Source organism: Typopeltis vanoorti, chromosome 6 (assembly GCF_054136105.1).
Source record: "Typopeltis vanoorti isolate ZY-2024b chromosome 6, IOZ_Tvanoo_1.0, whole genome shotgun sequence".
Lineage (NCBI taxonomy): Eukaryota > Metazoa > Arthropoda > Arachnida > Uropygi > Thelyphonidae > Typopeltis > Typopeltis vanoorti.
This window is the reverse complement of record NC_143554.1, coordinates 160167217-160189787: the sequence shown is the minus strand read 5'-3', so window position 1 is coordinate 160189787 and position 22571 is coordinate 160167217. Positions and strand designations below refer to the sequence as shown.

General features: G+C 38.6%; 1 protein-coding gene across 2 annotated transcripts in view; it reads left to right on the top strand.

Annotated features, from left to right (window-relative positions):
- The window catches only part of TTLL1B (Tubulin tyrosine ligase-like 1B), a 403225-nt gene that overhangs the window by 218785 nt on the left and 161869 nt on the right, over positions 1–22571 (top strand). For both annotated transcript variants that reach the window (XM_090394521.1, XM_090394519.1), the window contains exon 9: positions 21489–21569. In XM_090394521.1, coding sequence (XP_090250647.1) covers positions 21489–21569 — 81 coding nt within the window. The remainder of the gene's footprint in view (positions 1–21488; positions 21570–22571) is intronic.

The window sequence follows — 22571 nt, the reverse complement described above, 5'->3', positions numbered from 1 at the left end:
AAATCAGCAAATACTAGTGAAGAAAGGAATTGAATTCTGAAATTCTTTAATTCTGCCTTCGAATTTTTCTCAGGTGTTTTCACAGAGGATATTGTTTCACTGTCTTACACTACTGCAGTAGAACACTCAGTGCAGATTTATACTCAAGTTCCTATTTACATTAGGAAATATCAAAGTCCACTGAAATATATGAAGCATTTTCAGAAACTACTACTAGAATATGAAAGGGCAGAAATAATTTAGAACTCGAAGTCTCACTGGAATAGCCCATTCGCCTTAATTGAAAAACCAAATTGAAGCCTAAGGTTTGTCTTAGACTTCAGAGCCATCAATAAGGATACAAAGCCTACTGATTTCCCTCTGTGTAAAATTGAGTAATTATTGATCTGTTTGGAAGGAGCACAATATTTTACATAACTAGATTTAAATTCTGGATACTTTCAGATCTCTTTGAAGAAAAAAAAACAGAAAATACTTTGCATTTACTACTAGATTTAGAAATATCAGCAACGTATATTACTACAAGGTGCAAGAAATTCTGCCACGTCATTCCAGTCTTTAATGAATTCTGTATTATCAGATATGTTGGGAAATGGAGTCATCTGTTTTCAGGATGATCCTCTAATTTTTGCCAGCCTGGAGAGCGGTTAGTGTATCTGCTCTCCAGCCAAAGGCTGCGAGTTTGAATCCTGCTATGGGCACGGATGTTTGTGATTGTCTGTACTAGTGGTGGTGGGTAGTAGATGGCATTGGCATAAATGATGATTGCAATTGGAGAATTGGGTGGAGACAGAGTTGTAGAGTAGGTGCCCTCCCTCGATGAGTCTTTGGACTCCCTGGAGGTTTCACATAATAATAGTAATAATAATATTTATTCCAAGGATCCAGATAACCATTGTAAAATCTTGTTGAATGTTTTAAAGAGATTAGATGAAGCAAATCTATTTTTAAAGTGCTCTAAATGCCAATTTTTTTAAAAAAATTTGCGTGTTTAGGTCATAAAATCAGCAACAAAGGAATTTTGCCAACTCAGTCAGATGTAGAAGGCATATCAGCTAAACCTCCAATAACAGTTAGGAAAGTTCGTAGATTCATTGGCATGCTAAATTTCTATAGAAAATTTATTCCTAATTGTAATATAATAGATTTAGTTTAATCCTTTATCCCAGTGAGAGCAAACAAAGTTTGCACCTGAAAATATCTTCAGGACTAAATATAGTGTTGTACTATCTTATCCAGTAAGTAGTGCAACACCAAGGCAACTCGTGGCAAAGGTGGAGCAAGCTACCAGGCACTTCTAACCCAGTATCTCCCATAATGCAAAACACATTTCCTATGTGGATATGTATACTGTTATGCATTAAAGGGATTGGCCATCTACCCAGACTAGTTTCGACCTTCATTGAGGTCTCTTCAGTGGGAGCCAGGCCCAGAGCTGGAGATACCAGGCAGAAGCAGTAGCAAGTCATCTGTGCCTATGGGAGTTGCCAAAAGGTTTATCACCTTTTTTAAAAATTACTCTGGATTTAGAGAAAGATGTTGAAAATTTATTTATCACTAGGTTAGACTATAATATAATAGATTTAGTTTAATCCTTTATCCCAGTGAGAGCAAACAAAGTTTGCGCCTGAAAATATCTTCAGGACTAAATATAGTGTTGTACTATCTTATCCAGTAAGTAGTGCAACACCAAGGCAACTCGTGGCAAAGGTGGAGCAAGCTACCAGGCACTTCTAACCCAGTATCTCCCATAATGCAAAACACATTTCCTATGTGGATATGTATACTGTTATGCATTAAAGGGATTGGCCATCTACCCAGAATAGTTTCGACCTTTATTGAGGTCTCTTCAGTGGGAGCCAGGCCCAGAGCTGGAGATACCAGGCAGAAGCAGTAGCAAGTCATCTGTGCCTATGGGAGTTGCCAAAAGGTTTATCACCTTTTTTAAAAATTACTCTGGATTTAGAGAAAGATGTTGAAAATTTATTTATCACTAGGTTAGACTATAATATAATAGATTTAGTTTAATCCTTTATCCCAGTGAGAGCAAACAAAGTTTGCGCCTGAAAATATCTTCAGGACTAAATATAGTGTTGTACTATCTTATCCAGTAAGTAGTGCAACACCAAGGCAACTCGTGGCAAAGGTGGAGCAAGCTACCAGGCACTTCTAACCCAGTATCTCCCATAATGCAAAACACATTTCCTATGTGGATATGTATACTGTTATGCATTAAAGGGATTGGCCATCTACCCAGACTAGTTTCGACCTTTATTGAGGTAGAATGGGAGTTCATGTCTCTCATCATTGGCCTTTGGAGAATAAAGCATGCTGAGGATCAGCAGACAGTAAAAGAGGAGTATGATATAAGATAGAGTAGGATAGTAGGAGGTAAAAAGAGGCCTCAGTCAACCTGTTTAGCCTTATTGGCTAATTGGTCTGTAACATATAATCTCAATTTACCTGTTCAGAAAAGGTTAAACATAGACTTTTGTCTCTAGTTCTCATATTATTTTATCTAAAGTAATGATTTACTCCAGTATTAATGGAGGTTCTTTTTATGTTACTAGATATAATATCCTTATTTTTATTCCAGGTAAATAATATATATAATTTTTTTTTTTTTTTTTTTTTTTTTTTTTTTTTTTTTTAAACAGGATATAAATAATAGGACTTGTTTAAATATTTATTTTAAATCTAAAATAACGGGACTTAAGGTCCGGTAAGTAGGAATGAATAGGAACTTACTGAGGAACTTGTATACCTGGTACCACTGGGACTTAGAATGGGGAAGAGACTGGCCCGGGAGATGCCGCTCACGAGGAGCGGCACCGCCTCGCAGTAAGCCTTCGCTGCCCGGGTTCTCAGCTCTCCCCCCCTTGTTTGGAGTAAAGAAACCGTGCCAGCGAAAGCTTTCTGGCTAGGGGAAACAGAGTGGTTATTCTTTTTCCTGGGGTGGGGGGGATGGTGGGTTTTTTTTTGGGTTCTAAAGAGATATACAGGGCTTGATGCGTCCCTGTATAAGAAAGCATATTATCGGTGGTTTGCAGTATTGATTCACAAATTTAAAGTCTCCTAGTAAGTGCCTTTCTTGTGCAAGAAATTTGTGTAAGTAGAAAAAGAAACCTTTTCTTATTCTTGCATACATTAAATTTGCGTCTCGTACCTGAGATTTTTTCCGTACTTTCCAGATGTGATATTTTAGTACATTGATTAGGAAGATAGTGAACTTTTGGGTTTTTTGGACTGGTGGCGGGAATTGTAGTCGTACTACCTCTTCTACTGTCAGCATGGGGATTCCCAATGCTGTGCTGAGTCTCCGCCAGATGCGTTGGGCTGGTGGGCAAAAATAAAAGAAGTGGTCCACCGTTTCCACGTCCCGGCAGACATCGCAGAATGGGTCGCACGGGTTAGGTACATACCGGGATTTCACCTGTTTCACCGGGAGCCGCCCGTAGGCTATTCTCCAGGCTAGATCCCGATGAAAAGGCTGTCCCCAGCTATTTTTGATGTTTCTGAAGAGAATTTCATTATTTGTACTAAGATTGGGTGTATCACGCCTGGAAAGTTGGAAGAAATCCCAGTATACTGCTTTGGGTTTGTGTGTGAGGATTGCTATTCCTCTGTCTCTGAGTGTTGTGATCGATTTCACTACTGTACGGTACCACTTGGGCACCCTCTTGCGCGGGGTCCAGCATAATCCGTGATCCCAAAGAGGGGGAGGAAAAGTCCTATAAAATATCTAATTAGTAGGCCAGAAATGTGGTTGGAGTTTAAGGCCTTCCGTACGGTTTTGAACGTGTTTGCTTGTAGCAAGCTTCTGTGATCGGGCAGAGCATAACCCCCTTCTTCCTGTTTGAGTTGTAGATATTCTTTCTTTACTTCGCGTTTTCTCCCATTCCAGAAGAAATCTAGGAGTTCTTTTGATAATTTATTTTCTTGTGCCAGTGTGATGCCTGTGATATTGACAGTGTGCATCAGCATTGGGGTGACGATTGTTTTTATTACTGTCGCTCTGCCATAAAAGGAGAAGAAGGTTGGTTTGAACAGCCTTATCCTTTCCCTGCTTGTCTCCTGCAATTTTTGGATTGGTAGTGCTAGGGTGTCTGAAAAGGGCACGCCTAATATAGTTAGAGGCTGTGTCTGTAGCGTTAAACCGTAGGGAAGTCCAGTGCTATGGAAATTTCCGAAACTTTTGATTTTGGTTTTTTGTGCGTTAACGCGAAGACCACTGACTATGCTGAATTTTTGCAGCGTGTGCAGATAGATATAGATGGACTCAGAGTCTCTGAGTGTAGCCACTACATCGTCTGCATATGCCACTATTTTGCATTGTCTGGAGCCTTGGGGCAGTGGAATACCGTTAATTGCGGGGGTGTTATCAATTCTTTTGATTAGGGGTTCTAATACTAGGGAGAAGAGGAGGGGGCTTAGCGGGCAGCCTTGCCTAACCCCTCTCTTTATGCGGATTGGTTCTGTTAGAAACCCATTAATAGATAGTTGGGTCGTGGCTTCCGCATACATGTTTTTAATTGTACGCCAAAGTCTCGGGCCCACGCCTGTTTTTAGTAGGATGTTCTGCAAGTACCTATGGTTGACGCTGTCAAACGCTTTCTCCAGGTCGGTGGAGAGAAGTGCCAGGGGGTATTTTTTCTCTTTGGCCAGTTTGATCAAGTCTCTTAACAAAAAGAGATTGAATTCCATAGATCTACCAGGGATCCCATAGACCTGTGAGCTTGTTATTATTTTTTCGATACCACCCTTGAGGCGCGTGCAGATAATTTTTGCAAAAATCTTGTAGTCTACGTTGGTTAGGGAGATTGGATGCCAGTTATTCGACAAAGTCCGATCTCGGTCTTTCTTGGGGATAAAGATGGTGTGGCTCTTAACGAATTCCTCGGGGATGTTTCCCGAAGTGAGGAATTCGTTAAAGATGTTTATTAACGCTGCCAATGCAAATTCCCAGATAGATCTATAGAATTCTATCCCCAGTCCGTCTGGCCCTGGGGTCTTCTTTGTTTTCATCATTCTGTACGTGGCCTTTAATTCGGCTGCAGTTATCGGCCTGTCCTGCAGGGCACTAAGATGATCGGGAAAACGTGTTGCGTCCCACTCACTGAAGTCATCCGTGCCCTGCCGGTCAGAGAAGATACCGATATACTGCTGATGAAAGTGACCGAGTATTTCGTGGGTTGAGCGTAAAATCTGGCCCTTCTCCTCGATCTGGTGAATCGTTTTCTCATCATTAGCCGCCACCCGTTGTTGGTTGTAGAATGCGGCGGAAGGTGTTTCCAAATGTCTGAGATAGAGTCTCGTTCGAAAGTCGAGGTCCTCGACTCTACTCTGCCGCTCTTGCTGCAGTTCTATTTCTACTTGTCTGATGAGATCTCCGCAGGGAACTCCGCTCCGTTCGTTTGTCCGGTACCAGCCGAGTTCCCTGTAGAGATCCCTCAGCCGTTTGCGTTTTTGGTAGGCCCTTTCGCGTCCACATTTTTGGAACAGTTCCCTAGCCTGCCTCTTGAAGGTCAGCCAGTTTTCCCAGTCCCAGTTGGTGTTTGTCCATCCGTCACAGAGGTTCTGTAGCTGGTCGCTGAAAAGACTGGGGAAGGTAGGAGGGAGCCTCCAAGGACCTCTGGCTGTTTCCATCACCTCTGGGAGCGTGATTTTTAGTATGACCATCTTGTGGTCGGTTGTCAAGTTATGCACTGCGGTGTGACGTATCCTCTGAACATGTTGTTCCAGGTTTTGGGACACGTACACTCTGTCTAGTCTTGTCGATATCTGGCCACGGCCCCACGTAGTTTCTACTTTGGCGGGGTTATTCCGCCTCCAGATATCGACGAGGTCAAAATTTATACAGCATCGATTTAAAGCGGCAATGCCGCCAGTTCCGTTGTTTGCGTTCCCGCCTATTTTGTCTAGACGTGTGTCTTCCACACAGTTCCAGTCTCCTGCAACTATTAGGTGTTCTGCTCCCAGGAGATAGTTTTCAAGGGCAGAGAAGAAACCACTTCTGTGGTATGGATTGTTCGGGGCGTAAACTGCAGCAAGTCGGATGGTACGGCCACCGTACTTCCAGTCCACCGTTACTAGGCGTCCTGTGGCGTCTTTTTGGACGTTGAAGAACCCCCCCGCGATTGGGGGGCGAATTAGTATCCCCACCCCTCGCGAAGTGAGCGTCCCCGAAGCACCAGTAGCTGGTGACCGGATAGCTTCTTGAGAAGTTCTCCACGTCCCAATGCTTATAGAAATGGGTTTCTTGTATCAGGAGGATATTAATTTTGTGTGTTAACATTAGCCTCCAGACAGCACTTTGCGCAAAGGGGTTGCGTAGTCCGTTAGTGTTTAAAGTTGCGATTTTGACTTCCATGTTGGTGTTAGAATGAGGGGGGGGGCGTTATCTGGTGTTTGTTTTATGAAACCCGGTCCTGGTTCCTCGTCGGAGCTGGTTGCACTTTGAGCATCCGAGACAATGACAAGCCTGTCTGTAGAGTCCCTGTCTTCGTCAGAGTCCATTTCGTGGACTTGGGGTTGTGCCAATTGATCCATTACTGGGGGTAGGCTCTCTAACATTGTAACGTCATTGTCGAGGGGCTTTGCGCCTATTGTTCGACGTTGACCTGTGGTCTCTGTTTCGTCCTCCGATGACATCATGCTGCTTTGTTTCGCTTTTTTCTTTTCCTGTGATTCAGTTTCTCTTGCGCGCTTTGTTGGGGTGCTGGGTGTGACCTCTTCCTCTTTCCTGCAAGCTTCATGGTTTGCCACATTGATGCTGGTGATGTTCTGTGTGTGGCGGCTTGCCTTGGGTATCTTTGGGGTTTTCGTTTCCGTTGCTGCTTCCTTTTCAGCCTGCTGGCCGAGCTCCGGAAAATCGCTCCTTGATATTTTCTCAGGGTTCCCGAAGGGCGTTGCCCTAATCGGTGTTATGGTCCCTCCTGTTGCTTCTGAATGTGTCTTGTACGGACATGTGTCCAATTTGTGGGTCAGAGCCCCACACTTAATACAGGGTTCTGTACAGCTTTCCATTTTATGCTTTGACGATTTGCAATTTCTGCATTGTATTCGAGGGCAATCTGCCCCAAGGTGTTCCTCCGAATTACATCTAAAGCACCTTTTTTTCACACCTGGGTAGTTCACCATTACCCTCGTTCCCCCCAAAAAAACAAAATTGGGGACTTCTTTTTTCATGTCAATCTGGATTTCAACGTCTCCTGTTTTCCATCCTTTATAGTCTGCATACTCCATTGCTTTAATCTCGTGAATTTCCCCCCATTGGCTAAAGAATTTCTTGACTTCAGGTTCGTTCTCTAGGTATTCTAGTGGAAACCTGGTTATTTTTAGCGTTTTTCGTAGGCTCCCTACTAGAAACGGTCTGATTGTTTGTCCACAACAAATGAAACCCTCTAATAATTTCTTTTTTGTTTGTTCGCTTTTGACCATTATTTGAAATCTATTGTTCCCATAAGGTATAAAACCGTATATATTTTCAGCCCCTACTGTTTCGATTAGAGCTCTCGCTAACGCCCGCTGATCTACGGGCTTCGTGAGCTCGATACCGAGCGTCTTAGTTCTAGGCAAAAAATGCGACATGGTTACAGAAATTCCTGACTACTGGGTGTAGAAAGGGAATGTAAGGGGGGGGGGAGGAAATCGAGGAACGTTGGGCGTTCCTCGCCGCAAACAAAGCGATACCAGAATAGACGGATAAAACAGGCAATAAAAAGAAAAAAGGTCTTACCAAAGCTGGGGTACTACTGCGGAATCTGAGCATGGAGCTCTCTTTTCGGGCCTTTGAAACTGGATCTTCTTGAGAGGTAGACGTCTGCCTTCGGCTGGAGCTTTCTCGGGGGTCCTCGGGAACTGTCTCTGGAATCCGCTGCGTTCTGTCGATGTCGATATTGAGGTCTCTTCAGTGGGAGCCAGGCCCAGAGCTGGAGATACCAGGCAGAAGCAGTAGCAAGTCATCTGTGCCTATGGGAGTTGCCAAAAGGTTTATCACCTTTTTTAAAAATTACTCTGGATTTAGAGAAAGATGTTGAAAATTTATTTATCACTAGGTTAGACTATAATATAATAGATTTAGTTTAATCCTTTATCCCAGTGAGAGCAAACAAAGTTTGCGTCTGAAAATATCTTCAGGACTAAATATAGTGTTGTACTATCTTATCCAGTAAGTAGTGCAACACCAAGGCAACTCGTGGCAAAGGTGGAGCAAGCTACCAGGCACTTCTAACCCAGTATCTCCCATAATGCAAAACACATTTCCTATGTGGATATGTATACTGTTATGCATTAAAGGGATTGGCCATCAACCCAGACTAGTTTCGACCTTTATTGAGGTCTCTTCAGTGGGAGCCAGGCCCAGAGCTGGAGATACCAGGCAGAAGCAGTAGCAAGTCATCTGTGCCTATGGGAGTTGCCAAAAGGTTTATCACCTTTTTTAAAAATTACTCTGGATAATCCAGAGTAATTTTTCTCTGGATAATCCAGAGTAATTTTTCTCTGGATAATCCAGAGTAATTTTTAAAAAAGGTGATAAACCTTTTGGCAACTCCCATAGGCACAGATGACTTGCTACTGCTTCTGCCTGGTATCTCCAGCTCTGGGCCTGGCTCCCACTGAAGAGACCTCAATAAAGGTCGAAACTAGTCTGGGTAGATGGCCAATCCCTTTAATGCATAACAGTATACATATCCACATAGGAAATGTGTTTTGCATTATGGGAGATACTGGGTTAGAAGTGCCTGGTAGCTTGCTCCACCTTTGCCACGAGTTGCCTTGGTGTTGCACTACTTACTGGATAAGATAGTACAACACTATATTTAGTCCTGAAGATATTTTCAGGCGCAAACTTTGTTTGCTCTCACTGGGATAAAGGATTAAACTAAATCTATTATATTATAGTCTAACCTAGTGATAAATAAATTTTCAACTTATTCCTAATTGATCGTAGCTATGAGACCCATAGTGCATTTGACAAGGAAAGGTGTTAAATTCAATTGGTTTAAAGCTCAACAAGAAGCATTTGACAACCTAAAACTGTCATTAACTAAAGCTCCAGTTCTCGTTTATCCTAAATTTGATAAAAATTTTTATCTTTCTGCTGATGCTTCAAATAACTGTATTGCTGCTGTATTAGAAGAAAGAAGAAGATTTTAAGCCAGTAGATTTATTAGTAGGAAATTATCAGGTTGAGTTGTACCATTCAACCTTAGAGATGGAAGCACTAGCAATAATTTTTCCATTGAGAAAATTTAGATACTTATTGTTAGGACAACCTATTACTTGAATTTAGAATTCAGTTGTTTCGTTAAGTGTGAGGTCTGTTATATGTATTCTTTCGATTACATAAATGATTTGCAGATATTTGGTGAGGATGGAAGGAGGGTATGTGCAAAGTGTGACCTGAATGAGGAATTGATGAATGCAAATATGAAATTGATGACAGAAAGTGTTCGTAGCGAGATTGTCGCGGGGAAAATAAGTGCACATTTGAAAGAGAAGGATGGTGAGAAAGAGAGGCGAAGAAATGTTAAAAAATCAGTAAAAAAGAAAAAGAGCGATTGAAAACCGTAATGGATGTTAAAAGGGACGAAAGTGAGGTGAGAGTGGCAGAAGGAAATGAAATTGAGAGAACAAATGAAACTAAAAATGGCGTGACACAGAAATCGAAAGTGAAAAAAATCAAAAGAATGGATGATAGCGAAAAAAGAATGAATGATAGCGAAAGTTTGACGCATGTTGGACTGAAAGTACAGAAACAAAGAAAGATGAATGAGTGTGAAAATGGGAGGAATGATAGCGAAAGTTGGATGCATGTTTGACCGAAAGTACAGAAACAAAGAAGGATGAATGAGAGTGAAAGTGAGAAGAGGGGGTCGAGAGTTAGAAAGATTGAATGATAGAGAGAATGTGTCGCAAGATTCGGAAGTTGAATTGGATTGGATGAGGCAAGAAATGAAATGGATGCAGAATGAAATTAAGAAAATTCGTGTAAAAACTATTAAAATAAATAATGATGGCATGAAAGAGTTAACGAAAGATGAGCGAGTGGCGTTGTATGGCGACTCCATTATTAAAGGTGTGCTGGAGGATAGAATGCACAAGGTATGTTTTCCAGGCGCTAAAATGAGTAGAGTGATTGAGGCATTGGATATGAGGCAGGAGAAGCAAAAGAGTTAATAGGTACGAATGAGTTGAGAGAGAACAAAGAGTGTGTCAGAATGGATATCAGGAGGCTGCTTAGAAGGATAAAAAAGAATAGTGTGACAGGAAGGGTAGTTAGCGTGTTGCCTAGGTATGACTGTGGTGAAATGAGGCGGAGACCAAGGATTATGAATGATATGCTGGCTGAAATGTGTGAGGAGATCGTAGTACAGTTTGTTAATGTGTGGAATGAGTTTGAGGGACGAAGTGAGCTGTATGGGAGCGATGGACTGCATTTGAGTGGTTATGATGTGAGTTACTTGGAGAGACTGCTGCTGCTGGAAGGTAGAGAAGTGAATAGAGGGAATGAATCTGATCAAGTGGGAAGTGATGTGGAAGAGCAGGAGAGTAAGACAGGAGAGATTGAAGAGGTGGTTATGAATGGGGAAGTGAGTAGTATGAGTATAGAAAATGAGAGAATGGGTGTGCAAGAGGAGCAGGGAAACAGAGAGGCTCAGGGTGGACAGGGGTACACAGCATGAGAAAGGTGAATGCTCCAAGAGGAGGTGAGTATGTGTAGGCAGGAAAGGAATGGGATGACCAGGGATCAAGAGGAAACAGTTGGAATTGAAAAGGGTTTTAAAATGAAGAAGCAGAAAGGGAAATGGCCCCAGTCGAGCATGGAGAGATCACATTGAGTGAGTGGTATCAGTGGATCTAACTGTAGATCCAGAAATGAGCTGTTGTGTTTGTATACCAATGCTAGAAGTATAAGAAACAAGGCGGATGAAATGGTTGCACTAATTGCGTCTGTGCACCCAGAGATTGTGGTGTCTGCAAAGAGTTTGAATGTGTTTAAAACACGGTTTGATGAGCTGTGTGTGATAAAAGGACCTCCCAGATGAGTCTTTGACTCCATGAGGTCTTGGGGTGGTAATAATAATAATACTAATAAAATAAGATCTGATCACCAGCCTCTGTCATTCCTAAATACTATGAAGGATAAAAATCAATGTATAGTTAGGTGGGCACTGGAATTGCAGGAATATAATATTGATGTGGCTTATATTCCAGGAAAAAGAAAAATAGTAGCTGATTACTTACTAGATTATCTAAAATTTGATGATGATGATGAGTCATCTAGGGATAACTGTTTGAATCAACATGAGAAGAACAAAGTTCATGTTCTTCATAAGATGAATAAAGAACTAAATTCACAGAAAACCAGACAGTATATTAATCATTTCAGAAAGTATAAGTCATAAAGCACCAGGAGATTTAGTATTTTTATATGATAATTCTAGTATAGAAAGGGTAGGGAAATTATGAAGAAGAGCTTCAGGTCCATATAGAATTCTAGACCAATTTTCTCCTGTGAATGTACACTCTGATAGATTAAAAAGGTACTTTTTAGGGAGTAGAAATTTAATTATATTAGGAGACAATATGAATAAAAATTTGAAAGATGAGGCATTGTTTTCCTGATACTAATTGTGCATCTCATTCACAATCAGATAGTAAGAAAGGGAATACTACTTTCCGACCTCTAATTCAAATACACAGCAAAGGAGAAAATTAAATTCGGGTAAAACAAAACCTAATGCAAGAAATTCCAGAAACTCTAGGATACATAATTCAAATAACGTACAACATAAGAGTGATAATCAAAAAGACTCTAACATGGATGAAGTAATGGCAGGGTATCATAGATTAGTTAACTTAGAATTAAATAAACAGAGGAATGTGAAAATACCTCTGATTTAGTTAGTGAAGATAAAGAATCTCAGAAACCTGTAGAATTTGAAAACCTGTAGAATAATTCATATAATTTAAGTGAAATATTTGAAAAATACAGAAATGAAATTGGAAGATGTAAATTCCAAATTATCTCTAGCATCAGATGATTCTGAAACTAGCACTCATTCAGAGATTGTAAATAATGTAAATAAAAAAGTAAATAATCAAGGATTTAGGCCTAGTATGGCCTGTTCCGGCCTTAGAAGTCATCGTTTAAGAGGACTTCCTGGTTTTCTTTTTCCTAATGGCTTGTACTTTAAGGCTTGTTTTGGTAATCTTTCTGTTTTCATTCTTTGAACGTGTTCCATCCATCTATGTTTATATTTTTTAATTTTTTCAATTACTGGTTCTTGGTTTAATTCTTTCATAATATCTTCGTTTCTTTTGTGATCAAATAGGGTATACTTTGCAATTTTTCTCATAAACTTCATTTCTGCTGTTGTTAATCTTTGTCTTTTTGTTTTATTGTCCAGATTTCGCTTCCATACATTAAGACCGGTAGGGCTAATGTATTGTATACCTTTAGCCTGGTTTGTTTTTGAACTTGGTTTGGTTTAAATATAGAGTTAATTACTCCTGTTATTTTTAAATATTTTGCAATTTTTATGTTTATATCTTTTTCATTTTCATAAGTGATCATACATCCTAGGTAGTTAAATGAATTCACCTGTTCTAAGATCTTGTTATCTAATACTATTTTAGTTCTTGCTGGATTTTGTCCTTTAAAGGCCATAGTTTTTGATTTTTCCGTTGATATTATCATACCATAATCTTTGGATATCTCATTTAGATTTAAAATAGCTTTCTGTAAGTTATCTTCAGAATTTGTAATTATTATTTGGTCGTCTGCAAAGAGGAGAGTGTTTAAGTTAACTGTAGGTGAAAGTTTAATTCCTTGATGTAAATTTTTACTCCATTTTATTATTATTTCATTTAAGTAGATATTAAAAAGAGTTGCTGAGAGGGGACATCCCTGTCGGACCCCTTGGTTTATCTCTCTTGTATATGATAGTTCATGATTTAATCTTATTTGTATTTGATTATTTTCATATATACTTGTGACAGCTTTTAGGATATTATTTGGTATTTGTCTTTCTTTTAATATGTTAAATAATATGTTTCTTTTAACTTTTTCAAATGCTTTTTCAAAGTCAATAAATGCAATATGTGTTTCTAAATTATATTCTCTTCTTTTCTCTATTATTAATTTTAGGCAGAAGGCTGGATCTATACATGATCGTCCTTTTCTAAATCCATTTTGTACCTCGAGAATAAAGTTTTCGGAATATTTCATTAGTTTGTTAAGATTCTGCTGTATATTTTGTAACATGAATTTAGTATACTGATACCTCTATAGTTTTTAGAGTCATCTCTATTACCTTTCTTAAATATAGGAATCACGTTGCTTTTTTCCATTCTATTGGGGGATACCAGTTGAGTAAATTTTATTTAAAAATAATAAGAGTCTTCCTTTGAATCTTGTTCCTGCATATTTATATAGTTCTGAACCTAGCTTATCTTCTCCAGGTGATTTTCCGTTTCTTGTTTCTTTCAGGCTGATTTCTTATTTTGTATTTGTATAATATTTTTGGTAGCCTGACGTTGTCTATTCGATTTAAATGTTCTTGCCATTTTTGTTTATACTGTTCTTATGTAGTAATGAATTGGTTTTATTTTCAGGGATTATAAGATTTCTTCATTTGTTTTGTGGTCCCACTTGGTATATCCAGCTGTTTTTCTGAGAAACTTCATTTCTGCTGTTTGAATTTGTTTTTCATCTTTCCTTTTTATGGTCCATGTTTCTTTTCCGTATAGTAGAGTTGGTTTGACAAGACATTATATAATTTGATTCTAGTGTTTTTGTACTAGGGATGGCTAAAATGGATAAAAATATTTTAATACAGATAATCTCATTACAAATGGTGATTAATAATTAATCTTCTTTAAACAGTGGTGTACCGTCATTCATTTGACACAGGAACACATTCAAGCATTGGTGAATTAAAGGGTCATTCATTTGTAGGTCAGATAATTGAGAAATCACTTCCATCAAATACATATATATGGTGAGATAACTCAGTTTGCAAACTCCTGTTTGCATATTCATTAATAGGCATATATATATTTAATATCAATATTGATGAGCAGGGCCGGCGGAAGCGGGCATGGTTCATAAGTTCATTTTTAAGAAACAAAATTTTTATCATAAAAATAAAAAATTCTTAGAATGATCAATATTAAAATAAATAAGGCCAGATACACCGAATAAAAATTTAAAATAATTGTATATTGCCGCCTCTTTGATCAGCCGGCTGTTTAGAATTTTGCATGGAGAGCAGGCTAAATGCTTGCCTGCAGAATGTTGTGTCTACTGCGGTCTATCTAAAGTGAAACAGTGAACGGTTTTTACGTGCAGAAACAAATTTTCATACAAAACATTTGTTGCTAGTTAGCCGGTCATATGGTACGCATCTCAGTAGGCTGCTGACAGCAGCGCAGTGCGGACTATTATTTTGTTTCTGTGTCGTGTTGTGTAATAATTTCTTATGGGTATAAAATAGAAATGGAATCAAAAATTAAAAAAACGTCATCTGGTGCACAAAATCATAAGCAGCATGCTACGAAAGAAGCAGATATTAAGAAACATACTGCGGCTCTTAATAAATTTGTTAAAATATTAAAATATTCTGATGCAGATTATAACCAACTCGATACATCAGAAATCAGAGTTGAAGAACCGTGCATATCATCCAGTTTGCATGATAGTACTATTGCAACTATTGAACAAAATAACAAGATGCATGATTTAAGTGAAAAACAGTTAGGAGAAGATGTAGTTGTAGTTGACCACGAAACTAACACATTGTTAGTCTCTGTAAATTTAGAAGATATAGGTGAATGGGGAAATATTGATGAAAAATTACGAGTTGTTTTAATTGAAATGGGGCCTGTTCAAAAGAAAAATATAATATATCTCAGAGATACGTATGGTCGTAAATTTGGCAACACGTATTATAATAGAAAAATGAAAAACGGGGAGCTCGTGCCAAGAACATGGCTCATTTATTCTGAATCATTAAATTCTGTTTTTTCCTTTTGTTCCAAACTTTTCGCACCTACTGAATCAAGTAGTCTTGTAGAAAGTTATAACGATTGGAGAAATGTAAGTACAACTTTGCATGGACATGAGACTAGTTTAACTCACATGAAAAATTTCTTAAAATGGAAGGAACTTGATAAAAATTTAAAAAACAAAACTACTATTGATTGCCAGACTCAAAGCATGTATGAAATGGAAAAGAAACATTGGACGAGTGTTTTGGAACGTTTGATTGAATTTATAAAATTCCTTGATAGCCAAAGTTTAGCTTTTTGCAGATCATTTGATAAATTATATGAAAGGAATAACGGCAATTTTTTAAAATTAGTCGAACTATTTTGTAAAGTTTGATCCCTTTATGGAAAATCATGTTGAAAGGGCCCAACAACGAAACAATAAGAGTACACTATTTGAGTAAAGATAGTCAAAACAAAATATTGGAAACTTTAAGTAACGCAATCAGGGATACAATTTTATTATCAATTCGAAAATCTAAATATTATTCCATAATTTTAGACTGCACACCTGATGCAAGTAAAACAGACTAGATGACCATTATTATTCGCTTTGTTTCCTGTGACAATGGAATTGTCAAGATAAGGGAAAACGTTTTAGGTTTTGCAGATATATCAGATTCCACAGGACATGGTTTATGTGCAACAATAATGGAACAACTGGAGAAATGGAACATTCTCATTGAAGACATGCGAGGTCAAGGGTATGACAATGGGGCAAATATGAAAGGGGAAAAATATGAGCTCCAAAATTGGCTTTTGAACAAAAATCCTCGAGCCTTTTATGTGCCATGTGCTGCTCATACTCTAAATTTATCATTAGCAATGCAGCCAAAGTGAATTATTATTATTATTATTAAACAAGACCTCATGGAGTCAAAGACTCATCTAGGAGGTCCTTTTATCTCACACACATCTCATCATACCGGGTCTTAAACACATTCAAACTCCTTGCAGACACCACACTCTCAGGCAAGGCATTCCAATCATTCACAACTCTGCACGAAAAAAACCTGCCTATCACTCCCCTACTCACACCCTCTTTATACAGTTTCCAGGGATGACCTCTGGTTCTCCCCTGATCTCCCACTATTCTCTGTAGAACTTCTCCACCATTGATCCTATAACAACCCCTTACCAACTTGTAGGTCTCTATCATATCTCCCCTCTTCCTTCTCTCCACTAGACTCTGCAAATTACATCTTTTCAATCTTTCCTCATACTCGACATTCCAGAGGTCAGAAACTACCTTACTCAGTCGTCTTTGGACCCTTTCCAACATCTCTTCATCCTTCTGAAAACCAGGTGACCAAATCTGGGCACAATAGTCCATGTGTGGCCTAATCAAAGCTTTATACAATGGAACAAGAATCTCCCTACTTCTACATGTCAGTGTCCTCCGCATCATTCCCAGAAGTCTTTGTGTTGTCTTCACAATTTTGGCGATGTGTCCCCTAAATTTTAGATCCTTATCCACTATCACCCCCAGATCTCTTATTTCCTCTACTTCCAACAATATATTCTCACCAAGCATAAATTCTGCATCCCATCTTTGTTTTCCAAATTTTAAAACCTTACATTTTGCAACATTGAACTCACATCCCCATTTGCTTGCCCAATCACTCAATTTATTCAAGTCTTCTTGCAAGGCCACAGCATCTTCACTACTCTTTATGGTTCGTCCCAACTTTGCATCATCTGCAAGCAACTGAATATCTCCATCCAAATCTTTGCCAATATCATTAATATACAAGTTAAATAGTAATGGCCCTAAAACAGATCCTTGAGGCACTCCACTAGTGACTTTCCTTTTCCTGGATATTGCACCCCCATACACAACTTGTTGATACCTATCAGATAGCCAGTCTCCAATCCAATGCACTAATCTGATATCCAACCCCATCTGCTCTAGTTTGACTGTCAACTTATCATGAGGTACTCTATCAAAATCTTTTGTGAAATCCAAGTATATTACTGTGTATCCTTCTCCTCTGTCCAAGGAAGCAGTCACTTTATTGTAATAAGTAAGTAGATTACTAAAACACGACCTCCCTTTAGCAAATCCATGCTGTCCATCAAAGATTATACCATTGTTGTCAACCCAACTCTGGATCCTAGTTCTCACAAGCTTCTCCAACAATTTAACCACAACACCTGACACACAGATAGGCCTATAGTTTGATGCTTGAGTTCGATCACCTCCTTTATGAAGTGACACAATCTTGCCCTCCTTCCACTCTTTAGGGACTTGACGAAGTGCAAGACTCGTATTAAAAAAATATGTCAAGGCAGGTGTCAACTCTCTGGAACATTCCTTCAGAATACGCGGTGATATATTATCAAGTCCCACAGCCTTATTTACATCTAGTTTACTCAACTCCCCAAACACCTCTTGCTCACTTACAGTCAGTCTCTCCTCCCCATCATCAACTGCTCTTAATCTCTCCATGAAGTCACATTCACAAGATTGAAAGATCTTTATGAACTGCTCATTAAGTATCTCCACCACACATTCTGCAACAGCTGTCTTTATACCATTTCCTCCAATCAATGTCATCCTTCCATAATCATTCTTTCTTTTGCTGGCTACATATAGAAAGAACTCCCTAGGATTCTTTTTAGCTTTATTAGCTAACTGCTGTTCATACCTCTCTTTAGCTACTCTCACCAACCAAGTCACCCTCCTTGCCGGGTCTTTGTAGACCTCATGAAATTGGTTACTTCCACTTCTCTTATGCTGCCTCCACAATGCCCTTTTTCTCTGTATTGCATGCTTAATCTCTTTATTCATCCATCTCACACCTACCTTATTTAACCTTCTCACCAATGGTATACATTTAGACATTGCATCCACTAAATATTTTTTGAAAATCCCCCAAGCTGCATTGATCTCTTTTCCAGGTAACTCCTCATTCCATGCTACACCTGCAAGCTGTCTCCTGAGCTCTTCATAATCACCCCCCCCCCCTTGTAGTTCTACATATACCCTTTTTTCACAGGGTTCCTTGCACTGCTGGCAGCCACCCAAGTAATCACCTCATGGTCACTTTCACCAATTGGTGGATGATTTGATACCTCATTGATAATTACATCCTCCGATGAGATGACCAAATCCAAGACCCTTAATCCTCTTGTGCCCTCTGTTACATACTGTCTGAGGTAGTTATCCCTCAAAAACTCAAAAAACTCATTTTCTTTACTTCCAGTTGCTATCTCTTCATTCCAGTCTATATTGCCATAATTATAATCACCCATAATGATCACCCTTTTCTTATTTGCTTGGCTTATTTGACTATACATTTCACTATCACCACCATCCACATTACCAGGTCTATAACAACATCCCACCAAGTATTTGATTCTATTTGCCTCTATCTCACACCATACTGCCTCAAAACCACTGGCCCCATTTCCCTCTTGCATCTCTACCTTGTATGGACATAACTCTTTCTCTATCATCAATAGCACTCCCCCTCCCTTTTTACCCCTTCTATCCTCACGAAACACATCATACCTTTCCATCTCTATTCCTGTCAGGATGTCATCCTCATCTAACCATGTCTCACTCAATCTCTGGGTGCACAGACGCAATTAGTGCAACCATTTCATCCGCCTTGTTTCTTATACTTCTAGCATTGGTATACAAACACAACAACTCATTTCTGGATCTACAGCTAGTTCCACTGATACCACTCACTCGATGTGATCTCTCCATGCTGGACTGGGGCCATTTCCCTTTCTGCTTCTTCATTTTAGAACCCTTTGCAATTCCATCTGTTTCCTTTTGATCCCTGATCATCCCATTACTTTCCTGCCTACACATGCTCTCACCTCCTCTTGGAGCATCCACCTTTCTCACGCTGTGTATCCCTGTCCACCCTGAGCCTCCCCGTTTCCCTGCTCCTCTTGCACACCCATTCTCTCATTTTCTATACTCATACCACTCATTTCACCATTCATTTCCACTCCTTCAATCTCTCCTGTCTTACTCTCCTGCTCTTCCACATCACTCTCCTCTCGATCTGATTCATTCTCTCTATTCACTTCTCCACTTTCCAGCAGCAGTCTCTCCAAGCGACTCACACCATAACCACTCAAATGCAGTCCATCGCTCCCATACAGCTCACTTCGTCCCTCAAACTCATTCCACACATTAACAAACTGTACTCCCATCTCCTCACACATTTCATCCAGAATATCATTCATAATCCTTGCTCTCCGCCTCATTTCACCACAATCATACCTAGGCAACACACTGACCACCCTTCCTGTCACACTATTCTCCTTTATCTTTCCAAGCAGTCTCCTGACATTCATTTTGACATGCTCTTTGTTCTCTCTCAAATCATTTGTACCAATTAATACAATTAACTCTTTTGCTCGTTCCCGCCTCATATTCAATGCCTCAATCACTCTACTCATTTTACTGCCTGGAAAACATACCTTGTGCATTTTATCCTCTAGCACACCTTTAATAATGGAGTCGCCATACAACGCCACTCGCTCGTCTTTTGTTAACTCTTTCATGCCATCATGATTTATTTTAATAGTTTTGACCCGAATTCTCTTAATTTCATTCCGCATCCATTTCATTTCTTGCTTCATCGAATCCAATTCACCTTCCGAACCTCGCGACACATTCACTCTATCATTAAATCTTTCTAACTTTCTAACTGTCGACCCCCCTCTTCTCACTTTCCCTCTCATTAATCCTTCTTTGTTTCCGTACTTTCGGTCCAACATACGTCCAACTTTCACTATCATTCTTCTCACTTTCACTCTCACATATCTTTCTTTGTTTCCGTACTTTCGGACTAACATGCATCCAACTTTCGCTATCATTCTTCTCACTTTTACTGTCATTCATCTTTCTTTGGTTCAGTACTTTCGTTCCAACATGCTTCCAACTTTCGCTATCATTCATTCTTTCGATTTTTTTTACTTGCGATTTCTGCATCACGCCATTTTTACTTTCATTCGTTCTCTCAATTTCGTTTCTTTCCGCCTCACTTTCATACCTCTTAACATCCGTTACGGTTGTCAAATCGCTCTTTTTCTTTTTTCCTGATTTTTTAACATTTTTTCGCCTGTCTTCCTCACCATCCTTCTCTTTCAAACGTGCACTCGCGACACAATCAGTACTAGCACTTTCTGTCATCAACTTCATATTCGCATTCATCAATTCCTCGTTCAGGTCACATTTCGCACACACCCTTCTTCCATCCGCACTAAACATCCACAAATTATTTATGTAATCGAAGGAATACATATAACAGACCTCACACTTAACGAACGACTGAAATCCAAATTAAAATCATGGAATGACAATGCTGCCGTTATTTTTTTTTTTTCTCTGCAGCTTACTAGGTCTAATATTAACATTTTCGTATTTAGTTTAAGCAAGGAAAAAAACCCCACACTAATAATATCGGTAGCGTACAACGTTTACAGCCGCTCTTACTTAAACAATTACGCATATATACTTAATTATTCCTAGTAAAACTTATCTGAATCAGGAGCTCTTCAAAACACGTCAGTAGCTCTTGACCCACTAGTGCCCTCCCATGCAGATACAATTAGTTTCTTTGCAATTATTCACGAAATACACAATTTGTTTTCATTGTCTTACAAACGTTGGGCAATCCTTTTAAAGTTCGTAAAAAAATTAACATTGAAACAGCCATCAGAAAAACGCGATGGGAAAGTAAAATTAATGCATTCGGCCCTCTACGATATCAGTTAGGAGAAATTTATGATGCACTTTTTGAAATTTTAAATAATGAACATTTTAATAAAGAAACTCAGCATGAAGCACAAACATGAGATGCTAAAATAAAGAACTACAAATTTATTTGCTCTCTTATAACTTGATGAAAGATTCTTGTAAAATGAAAGAATTTTTTAAACTTTAAATCAAATAAATTTTAACTTTAATTAAAATTCATTTTAATTTTTTAGCGATTCGGGTCAGTGAGAAGGCTATTATCCTGTATCATTATATTCAATGATTAAAGTGTAGTAGCTTTATCAAAATTTACTTTACTTTTAAGAATTTTTTTGAATATTCAGGTTTTTAACGATTATCCTGCCTAGTCAACACCCTCGGTTTGTTACATTTAGCGAACCAACATGTGGCTGTTCTGTCAAAATTTATTTAAGAAATTTCAAATAATTTAAATTTTTATTATCGTAAAAGAACCACACACCAGGATCGTTACAGGGGCGCTTAGATAGAAATTGCATGTGGGCGCCAAAGACCCTAGCACCAGTTCTGTTGATGAAATACTAATATAATTTCTTGTATGCTATCGGTGTGCTTCCCAACAAAAAAAAAAGAAAGAAAAAACTATTAGGAACTTCTTAATCCATAACTCTCAGTATAAATAGTCATATCATGTACAAATAATGGATGCCTATCTCTTTTTATGCAGGATGAATATAACAGTGTTCATGGAGGAAAATGGGCTATTCAGAATCTGCAGCTGTATTTAGAAGGTACCAGAGGTAAAGAGGTCAGTATTTCTAATGTAGGTTTTGTGATAGTGATTTATTATAACAGATTGTTTGCTTTCAATAGACTTTCACTATATCAACATTTAGCAACAACAGTAACAGTCCATTATACTGAAAGGCTGCAGGATTATCTTTAGCATATTATTGATGCTCTTGGACTTTAACTGGGAATTTTCATTAGTTTGTTATGAACAAATTCACTGTACTCATGTTTGCTAGAATGTTGATTTTATACATTTTTTTTCATATAAAATACATATTAACTGTTTTTCACAGTATTGGTTTACTTCTGGCAAAACTGACTTAAAAGTTAGTTTTAATTTAAGGCATTCTAAATAAATCAAGAATAGCATTCATTGTTAAAGTCATTCTAAAAGTCATTGCACAGTCAGTCATTTAATGTTACCCAGAAATTGGATGTAAGTGTTAGTAATGACAACAGCAAACAGAGTGGAAGAGTTTAGGCAAAGTTGTTGAAAATTAAGAGCAAAATAAGGTATCTGGAAGATGAGTTTGAACATGTAGAAAGTTTTTTCCACTTGGTTATACTATAAATTAAAGATGCTAAGAAATTATATTCTCTGGTTTCACCCTTTATCCAAGTGTAAGGAAACAAAGTTTGCACGTGAACTAACTTCACGACTGGGCTGCTTATATATAGAGGCTTATGACTTCACATCAATTGCCTTAATAACCCATAATGCAATGCGCATCTCCTTATGGACACATATAATGCTATGCATTATGGGAAGGGCACTACCCAGACCGGTTTTGATCCTTATTGAGGTCTCATCAGTGGTAGCCAGACCCAGAAGTGATACTAAGGCAATTGACCTGAAGTCATTGTCCTGTATATATAAGTAGCCATGAAGTTACTTCACATGCAAACTTTGTTTGATTACACTTGAATAAAGGATGAGAGCAAGAATATAATTTCTTTCATCTTTAATTTATAGTATAACCACATGGAAAAACTTTCTACATCTATCTCTAATCCAGAG